Source organism: Cydia fagiglandana, chromosome Z (genome assembly GCF_963556715.1).
Source record: "Cydia fagiglandana chromosome Z, ilCydFagi1.1, whole genome shotgun sequence".
Lineage (NCBI taxonomy): Eukaryota > Metazoa > Arthropoda > Insecta > Lepidoptera > Tortricidae > Cydia > Cydia fagiglandana.
Window position 1 is genome coordinate 8,415,959 of NC_085959.1, and position 25,455 is coordinate 8,441,413.

Sequence of the window (25,455 nt, forward strand, 5' to 3'; positions counted from 1 at the left end):
CTCTAGGACTCTTATTTATGATAATATACAGCCAGTGTTAATAAACTACTTTTAGATACTTATTTTAGAGGAATTATGTTTTTTTATCCCATTACTGGTTCCACGTCCATTATAGGGTATACTACTATAGTAGTGGATTATTTAACTTGCCCTGTTAGTTAGTGTGGGTCCAATCTTGGTAGCTGAATTTGAGCCACTTTTCGATTTCCGATTCAGTTGAAATTTTGTGTAAGTACGTAATTAAGTATGCAAATCGGATGATAATGCAATATTATGATAACATGGACCTGATCTGATGATGGAGACCAGAGGTGGCCATGGGAACTTTATCGCATTAAACCCTAACTAATTGTGTTAGGGTATATTAGAATTGTCTCGATGGATCTAATACAATAATAATTGGCTGTGGAAAGAAAAATACATTCAGCGATAAAAGCTTATACCAAAAATTGTTTTATTTTGCCGTAATTTATTCCCCATTTCAATATTTTATACTGATAGAGCAATGTCCATTATAGGGGGCCCATTACTGGATCCACGTCCATTACCGGGGGCCCATTACTGGAACTTTGGTGTCCATGACTGGAGAAAAAAAGCATAGTTTTAATTTGTTAAATATGTGGAAACTAATTGCAGTATCTTTGATACAACACGCCTAAAACATGAAAGACGGATAGGACTTTCATCTTTTAACACGCTAAGCGGTAGACCATTTACATGTATAAGGGAAATATCATAAATACTCCAAATTTCCTCTTAAATGTCTGGTGCTGTTACTATATAGGTATGCACTACTTACATCTGTTAGGCCCACTCGCACCATCCCACTAACCCGAGGTTAACCGGTTTAACCATCAACCCAGTGTCAAATTGTACTGGTAACCATGGTAACTCCAGGTTTAACCGGTTAACCCCGGGTTAGTGGAATGGTGCAAGTGGGCCTTAGTATAATTATATTCGTATGAATATAGTCCGGATCGCACGCTTAACAAGTGTCCTGGGAGAAGTCGGCTACTGATGAGTTAACGCGGTCAGGGGTCATCCATTAATTACGTCACACGAATTTCTAGGTTTTTTGACCCCTCCCCCCCTCCTTGTCATACTTGGTCACATTTGGCAAACCACTCCCCCCTAGTGTGACGTCACATTTTTTCTACGAAATCGCCAATCGAATTAAGTAAGTACCTAAGTATTATTAATATTTTATCAAAATATTTTTCACGATATAAATATTAGTAATTTTATAACCCAAAACTGCTTAGGAAAGAAAATTAAACGAATAAAAACGATTATCGTTTTAAAAACTTGTTATTTAAATGTACAGCGAATAAAATAATTTAAATAAATCTTCGGTTACTGATGAAGTTTAAGTGACGTCACAAAGTTTGTGTCTCCCCCCTCCCCCATGTCACAATATGTCACATTTTCTTGACCCCCTCCCTCCCCCTAAACGTGTGATGTAATTAATGGATGACCCCTCATCAACTCATCTTATGCGTATGCATCACTTTTATAGGATTCCGTACCCATAGGATAAAAACAGGCCGCGTAGCCAAGATGCCGATCGCTTACGCTCCGTAGCGATCGAAACGCAACTGTCACTGTCGCACTAATATGGAAGTGTGATAGAGAGACAAAATGGTTTTCGTTGTCGAAGCGATAGCGATTGTAACCTTGGCTAGGCCGGCTGGACCCTATTTTGCTAAGACTTTACTGTCCATCTGTCTGTCACCACGCTGTATCTCATGAACCGTGATAGCTAGGCCGTTGAAATTTTCACAGATGATGTATTTCTGTTGCCGCTGTAACAACAAATACTAAAAACAGAATAAAATAAATGTTTAAGTGGGGCTGCCATACAACAGACGTGACTATTTTTTATTTATTGGTATTCAGGACAACAACAGCCGTAGATATACAACTTACAAAGTATTATTACATAATATAAGGCCAATAACAGTTATCCGTTGGTTGACAAATAATATACAGATTTATTATTAAAAACAAAGTAATATCTGGTAATATTTAAAGTGAAAGTGTGCAAGCCACATAGGAAACAGTAAGTGATTAATGGATCGATACATGAATAATATGAAAAGTGAAAGAGATTTCGGCGTTTTTTGCGTAATAGTACGGAACCCTTCGTGCGCGAGTCCGACTCGCACTTGGCCAGTTTTTTCTAACACCCGTTCTATCTCGAGGACGGGCGCGCGTATAGCACACCAAACAGTTTTATAATAGCCTCCTAAGGCCCAGCCATACAAATGAAAAATGCAAAATTTTCCACAGAAATTTGAACCTACAATGTAGGAGATAGAGTTCATTTTGCGCTGTTCGAAAACTGAACGAAACAATGCTTTTGCAACTCTGTTCCAATCGAATATGATTAAAATTTCATTGAACTGAATAAGTACTATAGATAGGACCTTGGGCCTTAGGAGGATAGGAGAGCGATTTGTGCACGATTCCCATGGGAATACTAGGTCAGTCCAAGATTAAATTAGGTTTATATGCCACTCCTGTTAGACTAATCAATGTGCTATTTAGGGACTCGTTGCCTAGAATACCTCAGTGACTCAAGACTGTTTCATTACTACCGCCGTTAGCACACTCACCACACTCAGAGGGTAGTGGAGGACCACTCCGCCATTACAAACGTAGTCCCCATTATCCTCTCTGAATATTGAATTGACGTTAAATATTATAAAGGTACCTTATGGTGGTTGGTGCTTACGCTATTATTAACGACGCTCCAATATTATTGCGGCGCTATGCGACGTAAGCGCCAGCCGCCATAAGGTGCCTTTTGCCGTGGAACGTCACATTTAAGTAAGTAAGCTCATACTCGTAAAGGCTCTGTTTGTATGTCAAAAAATGATACGAATGTTACATTTTGTCCACATGTGTGGCAAAGTAATCTAATTTTGAGTTGTTTGCTAATGTTGGCTGATAAAATTGATTTTTTAATGATAAGTACCTATTTGATAACGTTAATTTGAATTTGATTAGTAATATACATTTAGTAGAAAAAGCAGTGGTGGCCGAGTGGGTATGACGCCTGACTTTCAATCCGGAGGTCGCAGGTTCAAATCCTGGCTCGAACCAATGAGTTTTTCGGAACTTATACTGTACGAAATATCATTTGTTTGATATTTACCACTAGCTTTTCGGTGAAGGAAAACATCGTGAGGAAACCCGCATACATCTGCGAAGAAATTCAAAGGTGTATGTGAAGTCCCCAATCCGCATTGGGCTAGCGTGGGGACTATAGCCCAAGCCCTCTCGCGCATGAGAGGAGTCCTGTGCTCAGCAGTGGGACATATATAGGCTGAAATGATGATGATGATGATACATTTAGTATTTTCCTCTCGTTGGCGTAGTGAACAATTTTGTGCTTTACTCGGGAGCAAAGTTTGTTTAACCCTCGTTCCTTGAAATCCTGGCAATGCTCATGCTTCCACTTTTCGAACTTATTTTGAAATCTTTCCCATGCTCGAATATCAATATTAGCTTCTGGGTTAAACAAAGGTGAGTTAAGAGGTGACCTCTTAGAGGTCAAACAACAACACTTTATCCCCTTGGGAAACAAAATAACTACATATTACCTACACTCTTACAATGTTCTGTTCGAACATCAACACTTTGCTTCGCTGATCATTGATGAACCTTATGACTTTATAATAAGGCTTACATATTATAAGTTAATACACTGATACGCAAAGCATAAGGTTACACCTGTTACTTTCTGACCCTTGAAAATAAAAAGAGTCAGCATGATTAGTTAATTACGGCGAATGTTGAACCGTAAAACGAAAGCCACGCTCGCTTTCTAAACCTTTTCTACGATTGTCAATTGATTTACTTCCCACAGAGCCATAGCGATGAAAGCGGAATGAGAACGCTGGGAATCTTTGTACTGACGCCATCAGGTATATCTCAGCGGCCGAGGTACTCATAAATATATGAACACGCCTCTATTGTCAAGGCGTTAGAGTCCTGGTTAGATATTTGTGAGCACCTGGGCCGCTCCGATATATCTGATGGCGACTGTACTTGCTGTTGTGACGCACATTTCAGATAAAATCTTAGTTTTTATGATATTCCTTTATTGCACAATACACGATAGCGCGAATGGAGGACGTAATGCCTTTAGGCATACTCTACCAGCCAATCAATGGGCTAAACAATAATAATATTGTTTTTAGACACACCAGAAACAATTTTCATCAAAATAAGACAATTTATTTAAGTAACCTCATTTTACTTATACTTAACGTACTACTTACTTCTTTATCCTAAAAATGTTTTGAGCTGAGGCACAGACGGAGGGACAGGCATGGCGAAACTAATGACGTCCCGCGGGTAAAGGTACCTTATGGCGGTTGGAGCTTACGCTATTATTAACGTCGCTCCAATATTATTGCGGCGCTATGCGACGTAAGCGCCAGCCGCCATAAGGTACCTTTTTCCGTGGAACGTCACCTATAAGTGTGTCTCGTACTGATCCTTAAAAAGTGTTCTTCCTCAATGTGGCCAATTTATGACAGATTTGTTAATTATATTCTTGAATTAATTACTTCAAGAAATAATTGGATAAGTATAATAAAATAAAAATACTCTGAAAATAAAAAGAACGCACGCTTCATTGTAATGTTTTTATTTTATTCGATGTTTTGAGATAACGATGATTAATTAACAAACTAAATTGCAGCGGAATACGAAATAGCCAATTAAAATAAGACATTAACTGAATAAAGGAAATATAACGAACTAGTATTTCGAATAGGCAAGAACTAAATACATAATATCTGACGTTCTACGGCAAAAGGTACCTTATGGTGGCTAGCGCTTACGTCACATAGCGCCGCAATAATATTGGAGCGGCGTTAATAATAGCGTAAGCGCCAACAGCCATAAGGTACCTTTTTCCGTGGGACGTCACATCATTACCCTCGTGTATTCGTTAGTCGTAAAAGTGCCAATACTGTAACTAAAAGAAAGTTAAGAACCTAAAGCACCTAATGAGGTGCAAATTATCCCAATATTCCAATATTATAGTATACATATTATTTTTGAGATTTTTGAATGTCGTTCAATAAGTAACATTGTTCCATTATAAATATACGCGTCAAACCAAGTTCATAGCCAAATATCGATGAAAAAATACTTTATACCCAACTTATATTCACATCACATTTTAGCGACTTTCTCATTATAATTTGTAACAAGAGAGTATTAATTTGAGAGCTGTCATATCATTATATCCAGTCAAGTCCACTGGAGCCTGTTACGGTGTATCTTATAGGCTATTTCGCAACAGCTCTTGGTCTATTTAACCAGCGCCTGTGACGCGTAGCCAAGTCGCAGATAAGATATTAAAATAAAACCAGAATGTTAACTTGTAGCAAAAATTCATTGGTATAGATGTGTAAAGTCAAGTCCGTGCTTCGAATTTGACAGCTAAGCTATTGCAGATGTTTCTGGGACATTCCACAAAAAGGTCTAATTTGGCGGGGACGGGACGGGACGCGTATTATAGCAGCGTCCTTAATACTCATAACCTGCAGGAAACTGTATTATACATAATTTAAAGCTAAGTTATTTACTTTAAATTTAAAGCTAATTTACCAAACCTTATCACGTAAAATATCGGCTTTATCAGAAGTGTAAAAAAAATAGCGTCCCTTACCCGACACCTTGCTGAAATGCCTCTACGGCTTCGTGCATTATGCTGTTGCTCCGTTTATCAAACATTTGTTGTTGAAATATTTATATGGTGTCGTATCCTATAGGTACCTACAGTATCCAGCGTCGTCTACTTCAGTCGTCATACTCGGGGACTTTTGCGCTTAAGTAACCGCCGTCGTCTTCAAATACTGCACCTATATTTTGACTGTGTAGTACGAATTATGTAAAATGTTTTGCTTTGTGGGCAACGGTTATATAATTTATGCATTATTACCGCCTGTTTTTTACATTGTTATAAACTGGTCGGAAAAATTGTATACGAGGAATTAACATTAAATTGCTATTTGAGCGATTTATTAATAGGTACTTGCAGGACAGCTAGAGGTCTAATGCTGAATTTAATTAGACACTTAAGCACAAGAAATACCGCTTGGCGTGTATCACGTGTATCATATTTTAAATCCAAGGAAAAATTAAGAAAAAAAATGGCCCCGAGTTTGACATCCTTAGATAATGGTAGTCCGGCATCAAATCATTGTGGTACCTATACCTAGAGAGGGGTGTCGGATGAACTTCAAAATGGCGAAGTCGTCACGAGAGTAAAAAAATATTTAGTAATTTTTACGAACTCCTTTTCATTAAGATACCTATATATTTCTGCGAATAGAATAGAATAATATTTTATTTATAATAAAATACACATGCACAAAGGTGTCCGGTAAGCCCCAAACTAGGCTGAACCTGTATCTTGGGGCTTACAATAAAAATGTCAGATGCGTAACATTTCTCCAAACTATTCGTTTCACTTCTGCTGCGAATAAATAATGTAAACAAGACTTTTGCAACTGCTGTTTAATACCGGCCCTGGCTCTGGCAGTTTCCAGTAACTGCAGTTCAATATTGGTTTAGCTTACACTGGTCGATGTCGAACGAAATGACGTTGTACATATAAGGATTACCTGGAATTTCGTTTTGATTACAATTTCCCGTTTGCTCTGTCCATAGTCTAATAAAACATGGTCTTCTCTTCCCAGAGTGACACAAGCCTACGTCACAATAACATTGCCACTTTATATAGCGCTATTCCTATGTATTATTAGCGCAGTCGCATGATGACGTAAGCTTGTGTCAGTCACGTAATCGGAAGAGAGTACCAGGCGGAGTATATTATTATACCATGGCACAGTCGAACACGCAGGCGAGGACTCAGTTAAGCGGTCGGTCTATAGACTATACACTATAGTCAGTAGATTACACTATAGAGTATAATAAAATAATAGTTGTTATATTTCAGACGAAGGAGTAACGAAAACGTTCACGTGCGCGCGCCCGCTCGTCGGCCAGCACGTATTCCTACAGCTGGTGGGGGTGGAGGGGTCGCTCTCGCTGTGCGAGGTTGAAGTCTTCACCACAGAAGGTAAGTTTAGTCTGCTACGCTTCGCACTTTATGTACGAAAGCTGTTGTCTCCGTGTGTGTGAGAGTTTTGGTTGTCACCTGATAGATATAATAAATCATAGTCTAATAAAACATGGTCTTCTCTTCCCAGAGTGACACAAGCCTACGTAACAATAACATTGCCACTTTGTATAGCGCTATTGCATACTATTATAAAGCGCTGTCGCATGATGACATAGGCTTGTGTCAGTCACGTGGTCGGAAGAGAGTACCAGGCGGAGAATATTATTATACCATGTAATAAATAAACATTTTCATCTTTTCTCACATCGGCCAGACAGCTTCTTACAGTCCCCTACAATTTTCCGACCAAAACTAAACAACTTCATTAATTTGTAGAATTCTCGAACGACCGGTGCGCGCCCGTTGGCCTGCCCGACGACGTGGAGCTGGCCGCGTTCTCCCGCAACTGCTACGAGTTCAATGTGGCCCGGGGCGGCAGCTTCGACGAGGCAAGACGACAGTGCCAGACGCATGGCGGGGACCTCATACACGGGTTCCAGGTAAGAATTTCAAGGCGAGGCTGCCACAGTGTGGGGAGACAGCGTGGACGAGGCAATAAGGCTGCCAGTCGCATGGTGGGGACCTCATACACGGATTCCAGGTAAGAACTTTAAGGCGAGGCAGCTACAGTATGGGGAGGCAGCTTCGACGAGGTATTTAAGAAGACAGTATCACACGCATAGCGCGGATTAGGGTTTGCAATCCGGATCCGAAATGTATGAAATTATCCGGATCTGGATCCGGATCCGCGGATCTTCCCATACATTTCGGATCCGTCGTGCAAACCCTAGCGGGGATCTCAAACACGGATGTCAGTTATGAACCTCAGCGTAGTGAGGAGCCCACAGAATGGCGGCGTATTTTTAGTGACCGCCATATTCCGTAGTCGCCAAACTTGGAACACATATTTTCTTAGATTTTGCAATAAATTAATCTATACTGTTTACTTACCGCCATATCTGTTGCAGGGTGCAACCTCCAGCTTCCTCATCCAGGAACTGGAGCGGCGCAAGGCGCAGCTGAAGACCCAACTGGTGTGGATCGGCGCGCAGAAGGAACCTGGGCTCACGTCCAGGACTTGGAAGTGGGTTGACGGTGAATATCCATTTCTAGGTTTCCTAGTAGTCCTTTAATTTATGTGTGGTCAAAAATCGTGGGTTCAAGCCTCAGTTGATCTGTATCTAGACGACGTTATTTACTTTGCTGAGAAGTTTTATAAATTTAATGCAACTTATTTAATGAGCTTTTGGAATGTGTACCTACATATCGTCGGCCTAAATCGCAAACCTCGTAACTCCTCCGGGGGAGTTACGAGGTTTGCGACTATAAGTATTGTTGTCCAAGGTAGCAATTACTAATTTCCTTGAAATGGAGTTACGAGGTTTGCGATTTAGGCCGACGATATATACCTTTTACCTAAACATGACACTCTTTATTTGTTTTAATAAAATCCTGCTATTTTATTATAATATGTTACTTTTAATATTTTTCGAAATATACTCGAAGCCGTTCAATGTAACATTCCGCGAACCTTTCCAGTTCGCTGCATTACACACTGAAAGATATTCCTGAATTCCACCTGAATATCTGTGTAGAAGTACCTTTACAATCTATACAAAATGCATTTTATTATTTGTGAAATTCTATCAATGCATTATGTAATTTATGTAGAATTGTAAACCTATATTATGTATGAATATTTTACGACGGCACAATGTCTTTTAAGTTTATACTTTATACTACGGCTGAAGCTAAATTTTAACTAGAGACTAGTACCGTTGATTTAAATGAGATTATGCAGATTACAGATTTTAATTTTATTTAAATTAGTAGGATTTAAATTATAAATAAATACTGGACTGAATAAAATAGATAGACTCGAGATCTTATCTGACAGTTTCAAATATCGTATTTCGTTACTACGATAGTTATATATACTAAACAAATAACCATATAATGAATTCAAAATATACCCCAAGTTTCAAGCCCTTATCAGCACCCAGGGCAATTTTGGCGCTTTTGAATTTGGAGCTTTCTTTTATTTATATATTATGAATTCAAAACTCTAATTTAATTTGTACTTGCACAAGTACACGGGGAAATATTTTGTACCTACTAGCGATCCACCCCGAAATGATAAAGATAAACCCCCTTATTCATAAACGCACTACAAACCTCAATTAGCTAAAAATTATTTACCCTTGTCTGTCATTTTTATCTATATATTTGTAAGAAAGGGATAAGACATAATTTAACTAAATCAGCAAGCCTATTATGGATCGCTTTATCCACATTTACCCACGTGATAAAACAACTATCACTTTTTAACTCTGCGGGATAGAAAGAGACGGACACCGTTTTATCACGCTGTCACGTAGACAAATACGACCATCATATCCGTACAGGCCCGTAAAGTTTTATGAATGAGGGGGAAACTTTATTAAGAACAAAAAGATTTCCATCTTATCCATGATTTGTTGACTGTATTACATTATAACTGTAAACAAGAGGTTAATTTCTTTTTTTTCTCAGGCGAAGTGGTATCCAAGCCGGCATGGGGCAAAGACCAGCCGAATAACTACAACGGGGAGCAGAACTGCGTGGTCCTGGACGGCGGGCGCGCCTGGCTGTGGAACGACGTGGGGTGCAACCTGGACTACTTGCACTGGATCTGCCAGTACAGTGAGTGTCTCTCTAGGTACATATCGAACGTTTTATGCATTTGCGCCTCACGCGAATGTGCTATGCGACGGTATACCTATATAATATAGGTAAGGGAAATACGGATATATGTGACTGAGGGATATATGTGGATTGTGTGGATGGCCTTAGTATTGTCGTCGTTGTCATTGATTAGTGTTTGTTGCGAGTTCATGCATTTGCCACTGTAAGTGTAAACAGGCTATATGGACCCCGTATTGACTTTACTGGATATTTTTAAATAACGTCAGAATTCAAAAGGTTTTTGAATTCGATTCCAATTCATCGTCCTCGTTGCCCCGCTTTTTGTTACCACGGCTGGAATCCGCTTGGCAACTAATCTCACGAATTGGTGTAGGCACTACTACTACTTTTTTTACGAAAACGACTGCCATCTGACCTTCCAATTAATCCAGCGAAACTAGGCCTTGTTGGGATTAGACCGGCTTCCTCGCGATGTATTCCTTTAAACCGGCGAGCGTGTATGAGGAATGTTATGAATGTGTAGGAAGCGAAAGAGGTATGTCAGGATCGTAGCAAGTGGAAATCCGGCAATTTCTCCGGCGGGAATTTCTCCGGGAAATAGGCGTGATTATATGTATGTATGTATGTATGTATTCTTTCACCGAAAAGCGACTTGTAAATATCAATAATATGTATTATGTAAGGTAAATGTTGTAGGCTACACTGAACTACTTTTAGCGTGAAAATAGCCCAGATTTTTCTAATTCCATATTATGATCAAATTTTTGATAGGCGAATGTTATGCACTAAACTTTAGTATTGGTATTTGATATGTATTGTTTATTTATAAATGCAATGCGAAGGAGCTGCTCAAGCGAAGTTTTATTAAGACGTGATTAACTATGTTTAAAATATATGGATAATTCTTACTACATATTTTCAGTAAAACAAAAACCAAGTAGACGTGTGCGCCGCGCCGGCGCGCCGCCGCCGCCGGGCTTTTTTGCCACGCCGCCGCCGCCGATAAATGATCGGCGTGAAATCGGCGTGACCTTGAGTGTTGTTAATTAGCTATTCCAACTTGGTTTTTGGATTATAATCTGGATGTTTTTCATTATATATGTAACAGTTGTCAAATTTATACCAATTATTTATAGAATGAAACAGAAAATTACATTAATTTAAACTGAGTAATTATTTATAGAATGTAACAGAAAATTACTTTAATTTAAACTGAGTAATCCTCAGTATTCAGCGTCAAGAAAGATGAGGGAGCGATATATGAAGTAGTATGTTTTCCTATAAGTAGTATGTTGTGAATTCACTTTCAACTCTTAATTTGAATTTTAGAATGAAAAACATCGAAATGGTGGCTCTTTTGATGAAAACTGAAGATGAAAGTTCTAGAGAGGAGTTAACATCAACCATTTCAAGACCAAAGTAATGTAATGGTAGTAAACAGAGCAACATGCTCCCGTTACCGACGCACTCGGCGATTACAGAAAAGCTAGCTAGTATCTTGGGATAGTAACCAGTGCCGGTGGTTGCACCGCCGAGATACGCCGCAGAGCTGGCATGGCTAAGAGTGCTATGGCTAACTTCGACAAGATCTGGAAGAACAGAGGTATTCGACGTGCAACTATGTAAAGTGCGGTTGATACGAGCTCTTGTCTTTTCAGTATTCCGGTATGGTGCCGCAAAGTGGAGCCTTAAAAAGTGTGACGTGCAAAGCTGACCTGCTAAGCCAAAGAGCGCTATCTAAAAACAAAAATCATTGCTAACTTAAACTTTTATTTCTATTACTGAGAATTCCATTTTAAAAATCATTTGTTTTTGAGATAGCGCTATTCGGCTTAGGAGGGCAGAAAGGTGCTTTTGAGATGTGATGTTAACGAAGATTGCTGCTTCTACCTAGGACAGCTAGAAGAACAAACCCCTTAATTCTTAGAGAGAATATTGCCACTTGGCTCTCCACAACATGCCATGGACGAGCCTTTAGATTCTTCGGACATAATTATTATGCGGTTTCCAACGCATGAATGGATGAATGATGGAATGGCGAATGGCAAACATACTCGGAGTGGAGCATGTGTGAGATGGTCGAACGTTGTGAAGAAGTGTACAGATGTGCAGTCCACACGGCTTATGACCGCACGAAATGGAGACAAATTACTAGTGTCCGACCGAAGGTTCGGTTTCGGTTTCGGTTTCGGCCAGTTTCGGCCATAAAATCATGTTTCGGCTGTAGTTTCGGTTTCGGCCAAAAAACGGCCGAACCTTTCGGCCGTGCCGAAACTTACGAAATGGTACTTCGGAATAAGACCAAAAGTTGGGGAATAAGTAGGACAACAATATTAATACCTACATATTATACTGATTCATGTATAGGTACAGAAATTAATTGGTTTATTATAAAACACAATTCCACTAATGAAGGGCGCCACTGGACGGTCGACGCAGTCTTAAGAGGCTGTCAATACCTATAACGCGCACACTGTCTATTTGTTTCGGAGTAAATGAGTGATTTTACCTCAATTTACTATTATTGGTTTGTGTTCCACATGTCCTCTATTTCAGCTTAGCCTTTGCCCTCGCTACGCCATGCTCGGCCTGCGATCTCGCTTTTTAATACAATGGACATTGCTTGGAGTCTGTGCTCAACTACTTATCCTGAAGCCTGAAGCACGGCTTTGACTTCGCATGAAAGTTCGCCTCACTGGGGCACTTCGGGCTTTCAGGCCCAGGTGAAGATTGGTACCAGGCCTTGCGATATGTCAACAAAAAATTTCGCGCTCGCGTTATTGGTTGGTTTTTTGATTGACCCTGTATCTACATGTTAACTTGACTGGTGAATGAATAGAGTTAGACCAAGAAAATTCTGCAATGATTTTGATATCATACGCAGTGCAACTAGTGCAAATGTTATTTATACGTCATAATTTCATAGAAGTTTTGACGTTTAAAAAAGCAAGTGTTGTTTTATCTGCGTGTATTATCAAAATCGTTGCAGAATTATCTTGGTCTAACTCTAGTAATTTTCTTAAAAAACTGCTTAAGTAACATCAATTTCAAGGATATTGGGTGTTGACAGTCCCATATATAAAAGGGGTTTTATGACATTTTTCCAACGATTTTAACAAGTCTACAAAAGTTTCGGTTTCGGTTTCGGTTTCGGCCGAAACTAGCGCCTAAGCCGAACATTCGGTTTCGGTTTCGGTTTCGGCAAAAAAACATGTTTCGGTCGGACACTACAAATTACATGTCGTGACCCTCAGCAATGCTCAAACGCAAAAAAGCAATGAAAAAACGAGAAAGAAAAAGATACATCTCAGTGAGCCTGGTTCTTGTACGATAGGAAAACCATTAAAGGGAAGACACAATAGCAGTCCGCATGTCTAGGATATCTGATGTTTTATTTTGATATCGTACTTACCTCATTTTAATACGATAACTCATGAAAAGCATGAAAAAACGGAGAGTTACAGATCGGATCATAGGTCATTGGGACCAGGTGACCGCTTACAGCAAGCCAGTTACTAGGGAATTCAAGTTATTATATCTATCCTATATCAATTTACAAACTCTATTTTACTCGCGGCCTATTCATAACTATACGTAGATTACGTAATTCACTTATCAGCAACCTGAATTGATCAAATTTTCAAGAAAAACAACTAATTAATGATTTTTCTTAAGGAACCGAAAAGTCAAGGTCACGCCGATTTCACGCCGAAAACACGCCGCCGCCGCCGATTTTTTGGCAAACGCCGCCGCCGATCATTTTATATTCGGCGCACACGTCTAAAACCAAGTGTATTCAACATTAAAAACGAAAAGATTCCGCATATTGTTAAGTATATTTTAGTAAATATTCTTAAGGAATAATCTTTATTTTATTGCGCTCATTATTTGACAGTTGCCCTCAAGTTGCGAACGCTAAGCAGCGCTGCCATCGTGCACGGTCACATCGCGTAATATCAAAACCGTAACAAAATGTGAATTGACTTCAATTTACAGCAGAATACCGACTTGTATATCTATCTCATATCTCAGTGTGACGTATCGTTTAAGGGAATCTTGTTACATTTTACATTACAGCTAAGTGCAGCTTGTTCTGAGCGCCTTGCTTAAATAAACTCCATTTTCCAAGTATTCAGTGCACTACCTCACTCAATGTAACAGTCAAAGGGATCTGCGAATATCCGGAAAATTCGAGCTGCTTCCGAGTGAAACTACATGGCAGCTATACCCTCTATATGTACAAGAAAAATTGGCAGGCAATGAATCTACGGCTTCGAGCAACACCGGCTTCCGACACGTCGGAAGGGAGGGGCCCAAGCGATATCTCACCGTACAAATCTTTCTGCCGTTTTTCGCGGGGGGAAGGTGCACACAGTCGCACTTCTCACACACTTACATACAAAATCCAATCAGAGGCCCTACCGCGAACCACGTTCGACGTGTTGCCTCTCTATGGCACTTGTAAATTCATACGTAAGTGTGACAGGGAGGCAACACGTCAAACGTGGTTCGCGGTAGGCCCTCTGTAATGACGACACAAATACATAGAAAATGACACACGTCAAAGACAAATCTTGCAAACCTCGTTCTCTTTTTGTGTACGGACGAGTGACTAGTGCAAGGCCTATTGACTTCCTTGGAATGACGTGACCCTTCATAATTGTACATGTGTGCTCCGTTTCTAGAGCTGTATTGCCAGTAATTACCATAAAAATATTTTACTACAGCAACATTACTAGAACTGGCTTTGTCTATACGATTTCTAGGAACAAATCCAATTATTTTATCAAATATATTTTGATTTGTATTTTATGAAGTAGTCAAAGTCATATGTAAATTATTATTTATTTTTTGAAATATGTAAATTATCATCTATTTCAGTTTGTCTTTGTCTATGTTCATAAAATCTATGAAGGGTAGACGTGCCTCTACCCTCCTTGATAAAATTAAAAAAAAAATCTTTGTCAATAGGCCTCTTTGATAGGCCTTGATTTGAGTCTGGCCGGTAAGAACATAGACAAGACAAAAGTCTGTAATGTCAATGCTGTCATTTAAGTCATTAAACGCCAAAAATATAAATTTTCATATAAAACGATTTATTCACTTGAAATATATTTATTTACCTATTAATTTAAAAATAAAAACTATTCATATGTACGAGCAACATATATAAATGCGTCTTCGCACAGACTTAGTTAAATTTAAACCGTTGTCGCTCTTCCTTCCTTGCTGTATTATGTATCCGGCAATGGCGACTTCATCAACAATTCTTATCCGGATTATGAAAAGCCCTAATATGTGTGTGGAAACCGTTGTAGTAAACCAGAAACAGCGATAATTTCAAGGTAAGAAATATATCAATCTTTAAATAAAAATGAGCGTACTAATTACCAAATTCAAATATAATAATTTAATCTTACTATCCCCGTAAGTCCCGCGGACGCTATATCGCGTCCGAAATTATAATCTAAATTCATCATAGATGTGAAACCTCTCATTGTTTACGAGTAAGCTGGTAAATTTAGGCCTTAGGAATTAGCGACGTTAGTAATTAGGAAGTTAGATTATATTGTTTAATTTGTGACTATTTTGTTTTAGAAAGTGAATCATGGCTTGAGCGTGAGATAATAATATAATCCTGGCCCGTCATATGATTTCTTGGAAAAAGCTCAAAGGGCACGTATCTGCTGCATATACAGACTAGTTTTCCGGTGACCAAGAACGCTGCGTGGAGCTGTGGAGCAGAAATGTCCGATAACCGGATAGATGTAATAACAACTTGTAACCATTTGCCATATCAATGTATGTATTAATATGTATTGCTCCTAACATATATACACTAATCCTAATAGGAATGAAAATATTTATATCTTAATAATACGTAACTTTTTGTAACCTTTTATATTTGACGAATTTTTAAATATAGTACCTAATCATTATCTTATAACGTATTTCTTTATTTATTTGTGATATGCTAATTTAAGAGCCCAACAACGTGCACACTAGCACCACTGCTAAAATAAATAATCGTGATTATTTAAGTTAAATTTAAATTTTACAGGTATTTAAAAAAGTGGCCGCTACTGACTGTATTGTGTATTTAAGTACCTTTTGAATACATCAAACTAGTTTTTATGTTGCTGGATTCGTCAATCTATGAGCTCAAAACAAAAACTAGCTTGACGAATCCAGTAACATAAAAATTAGTTTAATGTATTGAGCAGTGGCGCTAGTGTGCACGTTGATGGGCTCTTAAAAACCTGACCCCAACAAAAAATAAAATAATACAAAAATAAATTCCCTCTCCGGGATTCGAACCCAGGACCATTAGCTTCCTGAACTGGATTACTGCCAATACCCGCTAGGGGCGCTAGGCTAAACGGGTTGTCAATTCTAATTACAATGGTATCCTACCGAGCGCTAGTAGTATAAACGAACTTTTGAAGGGGACATTTTTTTGTATGGAGTTATCGTTCTTCTCCTAGTGAGTATTATATTCTTTGGACTAGTGTCACAACACGCACACTAATACATTTTCGTTGAAGTATGTCATTGTATTCTGAGAGATGAGAAGTCGGATTTGTCGCTCAACCGATCCGCAATTTGTACTGAGCGAGCAAAATCGATAAATCCAACAAATACTTGAGACTAAAATATAATAATTGTATTTAAATGTAATTTAACGTATAATATGTAAAAAAAAAAATTACATGTGGAATGTAACACTTTCTTTTTGTAAATTTGATGTTCCCGACCTCTTTTTATAGCAAAAAACCGAGCAAACAGGCATTTTTGTGCAGCAGTGATCACGCGCGCGTCTGGACTCGGTCTAGTAAAAAATCCAAGTGCAACTAGTTTTATTACCCGCGGTAGATTATATTGACGCGCTAATCTTGTACCTCGGCAGAGGGGAAATAGTGCGAATGCCGCCTCCCTTCCGTGTTGCTCGAAGATCTACGGTATTAGAAAATAAAATAGAATTTAGTTTGTTTTAAAATCAAACGAAACGAAACAAAAGCGACTCTGTTCAATTTAATAAGGATTCATATGTGACGTTTCGCGGCAAAAGGTACCTTATTGCGGCTGGCGCTTACGTCGCATAGCGCCGCAATAATATTGGAGCTTCGTTAATAATAGCGTAAGCGCCAACCGCCATAAGGTACCTTTACCCGTGGGACGTCACATATTGTCTACAATTTTGGTATGTGCAATATCTGGGAGATCGAGTTTTAGCAGGGATAAGACCCAGCTAGATCGATTTATCGCCCCCAAAAACCGCCATATAGCAAAGAGCGTAGCCGTGTTTACATGGAAAAGCGGCCGTTTCACCAAATGTTTATAGTATTTTTTTTATAAGAGCTAAGGGCTGACAAGTATTATTTTCTGTAAGTTTCAGCTGCCTATCTTTGTTATTTTATAAGATACAATATTTAAAATTTTTCATAAAAATGCTTTTTTCACATTGGCTAATGCAATTTACGCAAACTTTTGGTACAGTAAATATTCTATATATGGAGATTTACAAATACTATTAAATTATATTTAATATTACCAACAAAATTCTTGAATAAATGTAGGAAACAAAACTTTTTTTTTCTTGTTTTTCTAGAAGGGCGACACCAACTGTTTTTTGTTAGGTGATTGCTTAATATATAAAGGCCTGTAACATATATGTTTTACAAAATAATCCAGTCGATACACCATACTAGTATCACCCGCAAACGAATTACATTATAATATGTAGGTAAATGACAGATAATTTAGTCGCAAAATCATGCAAATCCAATGTCATCTCATTTGCGACTTATTTATCTGTCATTCACCGATGATTGAAAATTCGTAGTTATGCGGGTGTGGGTACCTATACCGTATCCTTTAGTTTTACACTTTCTAGTAAGATGTACCAACTGGATTATTTTGAAAAACATATATGTTACAGGCCTTTATATAAGCAATCACCTTACAAAGAACTGTTAGTGTCGCCTATCTAGAAAGCAAGAAAAAAATCTCTTGTTAGTCTTCTATAAGTAGTTATTTTAGTTCGTTGTTGGTATCCAATAGGTAATTTTATGCGAAACAAATACATCAATGAAATGTAAATATCTATCTATCTTTGTAACAATATACTTATTATGGTAGTTTAAACATGGTTTCTGTATTAGTTCAATTTGCAAAGCGAACACACAATTTAAATAAATCCTATTATGTTTTTGTAAATCAAGCTATTCATTTTATTTAATTCATTTGCGAATATAATTTGATTTTCATCACTCAGATCCTGTTGATTGTTTTTTTTTCTACTAATCCAATAATATCTATATATTGTTTTTTTAGCATTAGAAAGAACTTGAAAGCAGGTAAAACGCTTTTTAAAAATCAGTAACTATATATTACTTATGAAAGCAGAACAATATAAATGATCGTATTAGATTCATAATTGTTATACCGGGTGTGACCTGTAACACGAGCAAATAATAAAACGTAGATTGTACTCCTCAAACAGTGCCACTTTTGTTCAACAACTTTTAAAAATTATGAAGTATATAGACTCCCTATTTTTCATACAAAATAAATATTATCTTCAATGGACACCATCGCCACGCCATATCATTGTGATTGACGTTGCTTGTCAAGCCTTAAACATAACAAAATTCGCAATACATTGCGTCTTTGAATAACCTTTAAAGTGTATTAAAAATCAAAGTACAAGTTATTTTCAAAAGTCGCTGAACAAATGTTGATCAGTATGAGGAGTACAGCCTACAGTTACATTTTTTGCGAATGTTATTTTTTTCGTTCTCTAGCGATTTCAAATAGCGAAAGCGAGTTCGAAATTTTAAACGTAACCGTTTTTCCAGTGCCGCCGACTTGCGGCAGCCCGGACAAGCTGCTGAACACCACGATAGAGGGAGACAGCTATAAGGTGGGCGCCTCCATCGCGTACCGCTGCCCCGAGGGGCACATGCTGGTGGGAGACAACACTAGAGAGTGCAAGAAGGACGGATTCTGGTCGGGCGCGGCGCCGAATTGTAAATGTAAGTGCTATACTTGGTCAAGCAGATCTTGTCAGTAGAAAAAGGCGGCAAATTTGAAAAATGTAGGCGCGAAGGGATATTGTCTCATAGAAAATTTGAATTTCGCGCCTTTTTTTATTGACACGATTTGCTTGACCATCTATATTTACCCCATATTATATCTTCATTGTATATATAAGTTGTCTAATTATTGCATTGAAGTGACATACATTATTCGGTAACTCTGGTTGTCAAAAGTAGACGTTTCTCGACACTACAATCACTACCTACACCTTATAAAACAAAGCCTCCGCCGCATCTGTCTGTCTGTGTGTATGTACGTTTACGATAAACTCAAAAACTACTGAATGGAATTTCATCAATAGAATGATTCTAAAGAAAGGTTTATGTTTATAATTTGTTACGGTTTTGTAGTGTAACCCGTGTGATGCCGGGGCGGATCACAAGTTATTAGAAAAGTGAATGGCTGCGGGGCACCACAGCGTTGCGCTATATTGAGCTCGAATACTCAATTTCCATCGACATAAAGCAGTGACACGGTTCAAAGTCAAAACTGCAATTTTATTCCAATCATCGAAATACAAACGTATTCAAAGTTCCACGAACATGTACGAGCCCCGATGCAAATTATTTCGTCTAGTTCCACGCAACAATTTTGTTTATTTTAATAAATTTTATACATGAACATAAAATGACCCAGTAATGGGAACCATAATAGCAATGTGTAATGTAGTTTAATTTGATCGTATAATACATTTGCAAGAAACTTTTATTGCTGAAAAAAAGGACTTTTCAAAAACGTTGTCCAAATCATATTGTCCTCTCCTACAGCACTGCTGCATGCAAGAGTTCCAATTATGGCAGAGAGCATGGAAAATTTGAGGCTTTTTTATATATATCCTATAGCAGCTTCTGCCTGCGACTTCGTCTGCGTCGGATGATGATGATGTTTTCCATACCAAATTTAATCTAAATCGCTTCAACGTTTAAGCATGAAGAGGTAACAGACAGGGTTTAGGTACATTTACAATTAAGTATAATTATTAGCAGCTATTCTTTGCAGCGAATTTGTCTCCCATAGATTTATTTTAATGCCTTTTATTATTTTGGCGAAATATTCTTAAAAAATATGAGTAAGCAAGCCTTTAATTTGCTTAATAATATTTATTGAGCGCACAATCGAGGTGAAACTCGTCAGATCGCATTGCTTTGAGTTATTGTTTGTTGAACGTAACAAACTACCCAACAAACATTGTAAATTAAATAAGAGCTTGTAAAATAGAATTTTCCGTGAAATTTAATTCATCCAGTGCATTCACGGAAGCGCTTTAAGTAAAAAAAGTTCATTATAATGCTGTAAACAAAGAAATCCTGGGTGCAGAACAGCTGTAAAGTTTAATAAAAATATCGTGCCTCGGGACTTGTCACTTCGTGGAAATGGCACTGCACACCGATATTTTGTGTTAGCTGAATAGTATTTGACTGTATTTATAATAAATTATTTCACACTATGCATGAAATAAAGCACCAGATAATTATTAGAAAAACATAAGCCGGATACTCATTAGCGAGCCGTAACGCTCGCTAATGAGTATCCGGCTATAGATAGCAGTTATTTCTAAAGACAGGTTAGATTATAACAAATCGGATAGATAGGTATATATATATATATATATATACAGGATGATCAATCCAAATGGGTCAGTATGGAGAAGTCAGAAACTATGAGAGATAGTGAAATCTGTTCTTAGGAACCATGGCGTCGATTTTAGATTTAATAATAATGACATTCAGTGTTTATACTTATTTTTTGTTGTTTTTTTATGTGTTTTTGTATTTTACTTTTATATTCATGTTATAAATGACCTAGCCTAAGAAGAAAAATAAATAAATGACATTCAAACTTTTTTTTAACTCACATACATAACCGGGAATCGAACCTAGTCAATATTCTTTATGTAATCGCGTGTAGTATTTGTTTGTATAATTGATCTAGCTGTCAAATTAAAACCACTAATATGTCTTATATTATACTCTACACATCTTAAATAAGCGATTATGTTTTAGTAAATAAAAACATCATGTCACGACAAAACAAGAATCGTCCTGTAATTAAATATTGAACACACGAGTATAATTCACGCTTGTTTAATGCAAATAAACGATCATTCATTCATTCAGGGTTGGTTCAATCGTCGTCAGATTAAACCGACTAAAGTGCTCCAATGCACTTAATCGCCTTGATAATAGCGACGCGTTATGTTATGATATAGGTATTTCGGTACTTTGGCTTCTCCGATGTAATTGGTGATGACACTGATGACTGTACTCTGTAGCCTCCATCATTATGTATGAAATATGTAGTAGTATATTAAGTGTATATATTCTAGTATCTTTATTTGTTTTCCATCGTTCTAATAAATTCCTCTGTTCTCCTTGCACCATTTTTACATACTTATGTCTCTGTTTGGCCCGATGGTTGACTGGTAGAGAACGCCATTAGGTATTAAGTCCGGCATTTGTACATTATTTTTATGTTCTGTGCAATAAAGTTTAAATAAATAAAATAAATAAATAAAATGTTAAATCGACATAAAGGACATCGCGCTCGAGAGGAGGCCTGTGCCCAGCAGTGGGACGTATATAGGCTGAGATGATGATGATGATGAAATAAAATGTGTAATGTTGCGGAACTGATTGCCATTCAGATTGCATTTATATAAAGGCAGACAGGTATTTCCTTGAAGGCGTTAAACAATTGAAAATAGTACTTGAAAGAAATGTCTAGTTCATTCAGTGAACGAATATTGACAGTTCATTAGTTTCCGGCCCAGAAATCCCTTTCCTCTGAACCTGGTGCCGAATGAGTAGGATAATAATTAAATAAGTATGTACTTACTTAATAGGGAGTATTACTGCAGTGTTCTGCCGCCAGAGTGTAGCACAGGTATGCTGATAAAAACACAAATAAATGAACTCAAAAACTCTTTATACGCCCTCTTTATTTACGTTCGGAGTGCATCAGATAGGTTTTCGTTTTTCATCAGTAATTTTTTTCGTTACATTCGCATGAAATTGGACTATATTGATGGATGCTCTGGAACTGGAAACAAGAAATGTCAGTTGCCACAATACAAACATGTTTGTTGGTTTCGTGTTCCACGAATCCATCATCAGTAAAAACTACGGCTTATATTTAAATAGTTATTTGTTTTACAAGGGGGCAAAGTTGTTGGTTAACCGCTCGTGCTAATATTGATAGCCGAGCAAGCGAAAGATTCCAAAATTGAACGACGAGCGTCGCGAGTGGTTCGAAAAATGGAATCTTGAGCGTTGCGAGGATTTCAAAGCACGAGGGTTAAACAAAATTTGACCCGAGTGAAACACAAAATTTTTCACCACACCAACCCGAAGTAAATATTGAATGTAAAATATCAAACCAAATCAAATCCAAATTAATGTTATTAAATATTTATTATCCAAAATCATCATTTAAAAGTCAATTCTACCAGAAAACATAAGACATAACAACTCAAAATTGGCATTTGATTACTTTGCCTCACATGTGAATAAAATGCAACTTTGCTATCCGTTTTTGAAGTGCAAAGTAAGCCTTTCCGAGCTGGTGTGGTGAAAATATTTATATGTACAGCCACCAGACATATACGAGTATATAATAGGTATCGCAGCGGCTGAGATGCTAAAAATAGCAAAACACACACTAACACCTTGACAATAAAGGTGTGTTCAGATATTTATTGGCTTGGATCAGCTGCTCCGATATAGGTATCTCATGGCGACTGTACGATTATGTAAAAATAAAAAATACATATAAAAATAAACACAAATTTAAGCTTATGTAAATTAACTTATGTATTTAGAAAACCAGCTCAGCTACGCTAATCAGAGCTTAAGAGGAAGTAAATGCAAAATTTAGTTTATTAGTTCTAAGCGGAACCCATGTAAGGCAATCCCCGTTTCTACCAAATTATGTATTTATCTCATGTCACATTCGTTACCCTACATAAACATTTTTTATATATTTCAGACGTGAACTGCGGAGGTCTACCTTCAATCCAAGATGGCGAGGTGACGCTCACCGACGGACGCACCACGCACGGCGCGCGCGCCGCCTACTCCTGCCGCGAAAACTACACTCTCGTCGGAGACGTGGAGAGAGTCTGCGGCGATGAAGGCCTGTGGACCGGATCAGCCCCGAAGTGCCTGTTCGACTGGTGCCCGGAGCCCCCGCCAGTGTCTGGTGCTGTTGTGACGGTTGGGGGGCACAAGGCGGGCTCGCTTGCGACTTACAGCTGTCAGAATGGATTCATACTGTTTGGGCAGCCAGTGAGTAACTACAAATTTTCAAAATCAGTCCCGGAAGGTATCTGAATTGGTCCGTGTTTATATGAATGGTTCAACCCACACTTCGTGACTTCACAATCACAAAACAAACACTTTATCCCTACTAGAACAATTACACACCCGGAAACAAAGTGTTACCGTTAGCGCCGCGTTTCCAGTTAACATAACACTATTATCAAAATAAAACTCTTAGTGGGTTTTTTACTTAGGTACAAAGATTCCCTGACAAGAAATGAAGTGGTCTAGGTGCTACAATGTTACAGGATTCACATGTCATATTTTTTTCCGCGGAAAATCACCACGGGATATTGTTAACCCGGAAACAATAATAAAATGACGTGCGATCTCCGAACCCTGAACAAAATGAGACCTATAGTGTCAGTCAGTAAGGATCAGGAAAATTATACTCATCCCTTTCTTTTAGGTTCTAATACTAGAGTAAGATAAAGCTAGTGTGATTCTCTCTGAGACTCTGACTATGTTTGAAATGAGACAGTCATGGGCCAATCTATATATGTAGTTAAACAAATGTACCAGCACAGTTATCACAGGTATTGGCTTGATACCGCCTGTCCATGTAAGTCGGCTTTAAATTATATTATGTGCTCATCCAGCATATTGCAAGAATCCATCAAAGACGAATTAATAAAATCTTCGCCCCTTTGATCACATTATTTAATATAATAAACCTCCCTCAAAGGCTGGCAACCCTTATATGAGTTGAATAAAAAAATGTACTAACATACTCGACCTCGCATTGTTGACGCATATCAAAAGTCCTCGAAAAGCGTTCGAAATCGACGTTTATTCCATTAGGATACGACTCAAGTTCTGTTACCACACTAAGCAGATTTAAGGCCTATTTACATTACAAATACAAATAATTTATTGAGAAAAGTACTTATAGTACAGTGGTTAAAGACTAATAATTTATAGAGACATATTTATTTTATCTCGTTACTTCGAGGCGAGAAACTTATATTAAGTAAACGGGACTACAAAATTCGTGATAATTATGTAAAGCTAGGTCTACTACCTAGCTATAGCTGCATAGTTCTCACCAGTGGCGTGCAGTGGAGATAAGACTTAAATCGGGCTCTAGAAGAGTCATTCTTAAAGGAATGTAACGCAAACTATAAAAATCGGCAACTTTTTTTTTGGTCATTTTGTATGGACTGCCTACCCTAGTGCCTACCTTTTTTTGTATGCACTGCACGCCACTGGTTCTCACGGAGTAGGAGAAATAATTTAGCTTTGCTTACCTCTTAAGTGTATTGTTTCTCGGACGAATAGCTGTAATAAATGCATCCGTCAGATATCTGGCTTCTTCTGAACTGACTGGATCTATCAATGTATGGCGGGAATACGAGCTAGGCCCGTATCAAATCTGACTCTATGTACATCCAGCTATTGATTTGATTCGCCCGTGGTCACAACATTTTAGGCTGACAATCCCCATTAAAGAGGGCTGTCACCCTTCCGTCTAGCCTGTTTTTCCCCTATATAGCTTATTATTAGATAGGGGAGGTAATTCATACCTTTGTAGATACATATGCCTACATATATACAATCAGGAAAGTAATGGAATATCACAGATTTCAGATTACACAGACACCGCACTGTGAAAAGTTTAGGAAATTGCAAGGTCACCTTAGGTGTAATTTCACTTGTAAAATTCCTAGTCTCCCGATGCCCATATTCCATACTAATAGTAGGTATTATAAAAGAAAGTCTGTCTGTTACCTCTTCGCGCTTAAACCGCTGAACCAATTTAGACGAAATTTGGTATAGAGATTGTTTGAGTCCCGGGGAAGGACATACCTATGATAGTTTTTATGTCGGAAATCATCCCTGGAGAGAGTGAAAAGGGGGGTGGAATTGAAACAGTTAATGAATTGCCTAATAGTTGAAGTAAGCAATGCGCGAATTGAATGATTGCTATTAGCATTAAGTATCCAGGCGCTATACCTACTTTAGCTGCTGTCACTAATTCCACGAAGACGAAGTCGCGGGCAAAAGCTAGTGTGTAGATATATTTACGTAACTACACGTGTGAATTCTAGGGTTCTAACTACGCATTATTGGAAATAACATCACTCTGCTAAGTAGGAACAGTCCTTCGCTCGTGTTAACTAAGTATATGGGGCACATAGCAGTGTTTTATGAGCAGGCGTAACCGGGCATTGACCTCCTAATCTACGGTTTTATTCATTTGTTACATGT

The 25,455-nt window shown here is 38.0% G+C and overlaps 1 protein-coding gene across 1 annotated transcript in view; it reads left to right on the forward strand.

The window, feature by feature from the left end:
- LOC134678726 (P-selectin) overlaps window positions 1-25,455 on the forward strand; it is a 114,435-nt gene that overhangs the window by 66,306 nt on the left and 22,674 nt on the right. Inside the window, exons 5-10 of the mRNA XM_063537393.1 lie at window positions 6,983-7,105; window positions 7,484-7,647; window positions 8,116-8,242; window positions 9,680-9,829; window positions 18,691-18,867; window positions 22,916-23,214. Of these exons, the coding sequence (XP_063393463.1) occupies window positions 6,983-7,105; window positions 7,484-7,647; window positions 8,116-8,242; window positions 9,680-9,829; window positions 18,691-18,867; window positions 22,916-23,214 (1,040 nt within the window). The remainder of the gene's footprint in view (window positions 1-6,982; window positions 7,106-7,483; window positions 7,648-8,115; window positions 8,243-9,679; window positions 9,830-18,690; window positions 18,868-22,915; window positions 23,215-25,455) is intronic.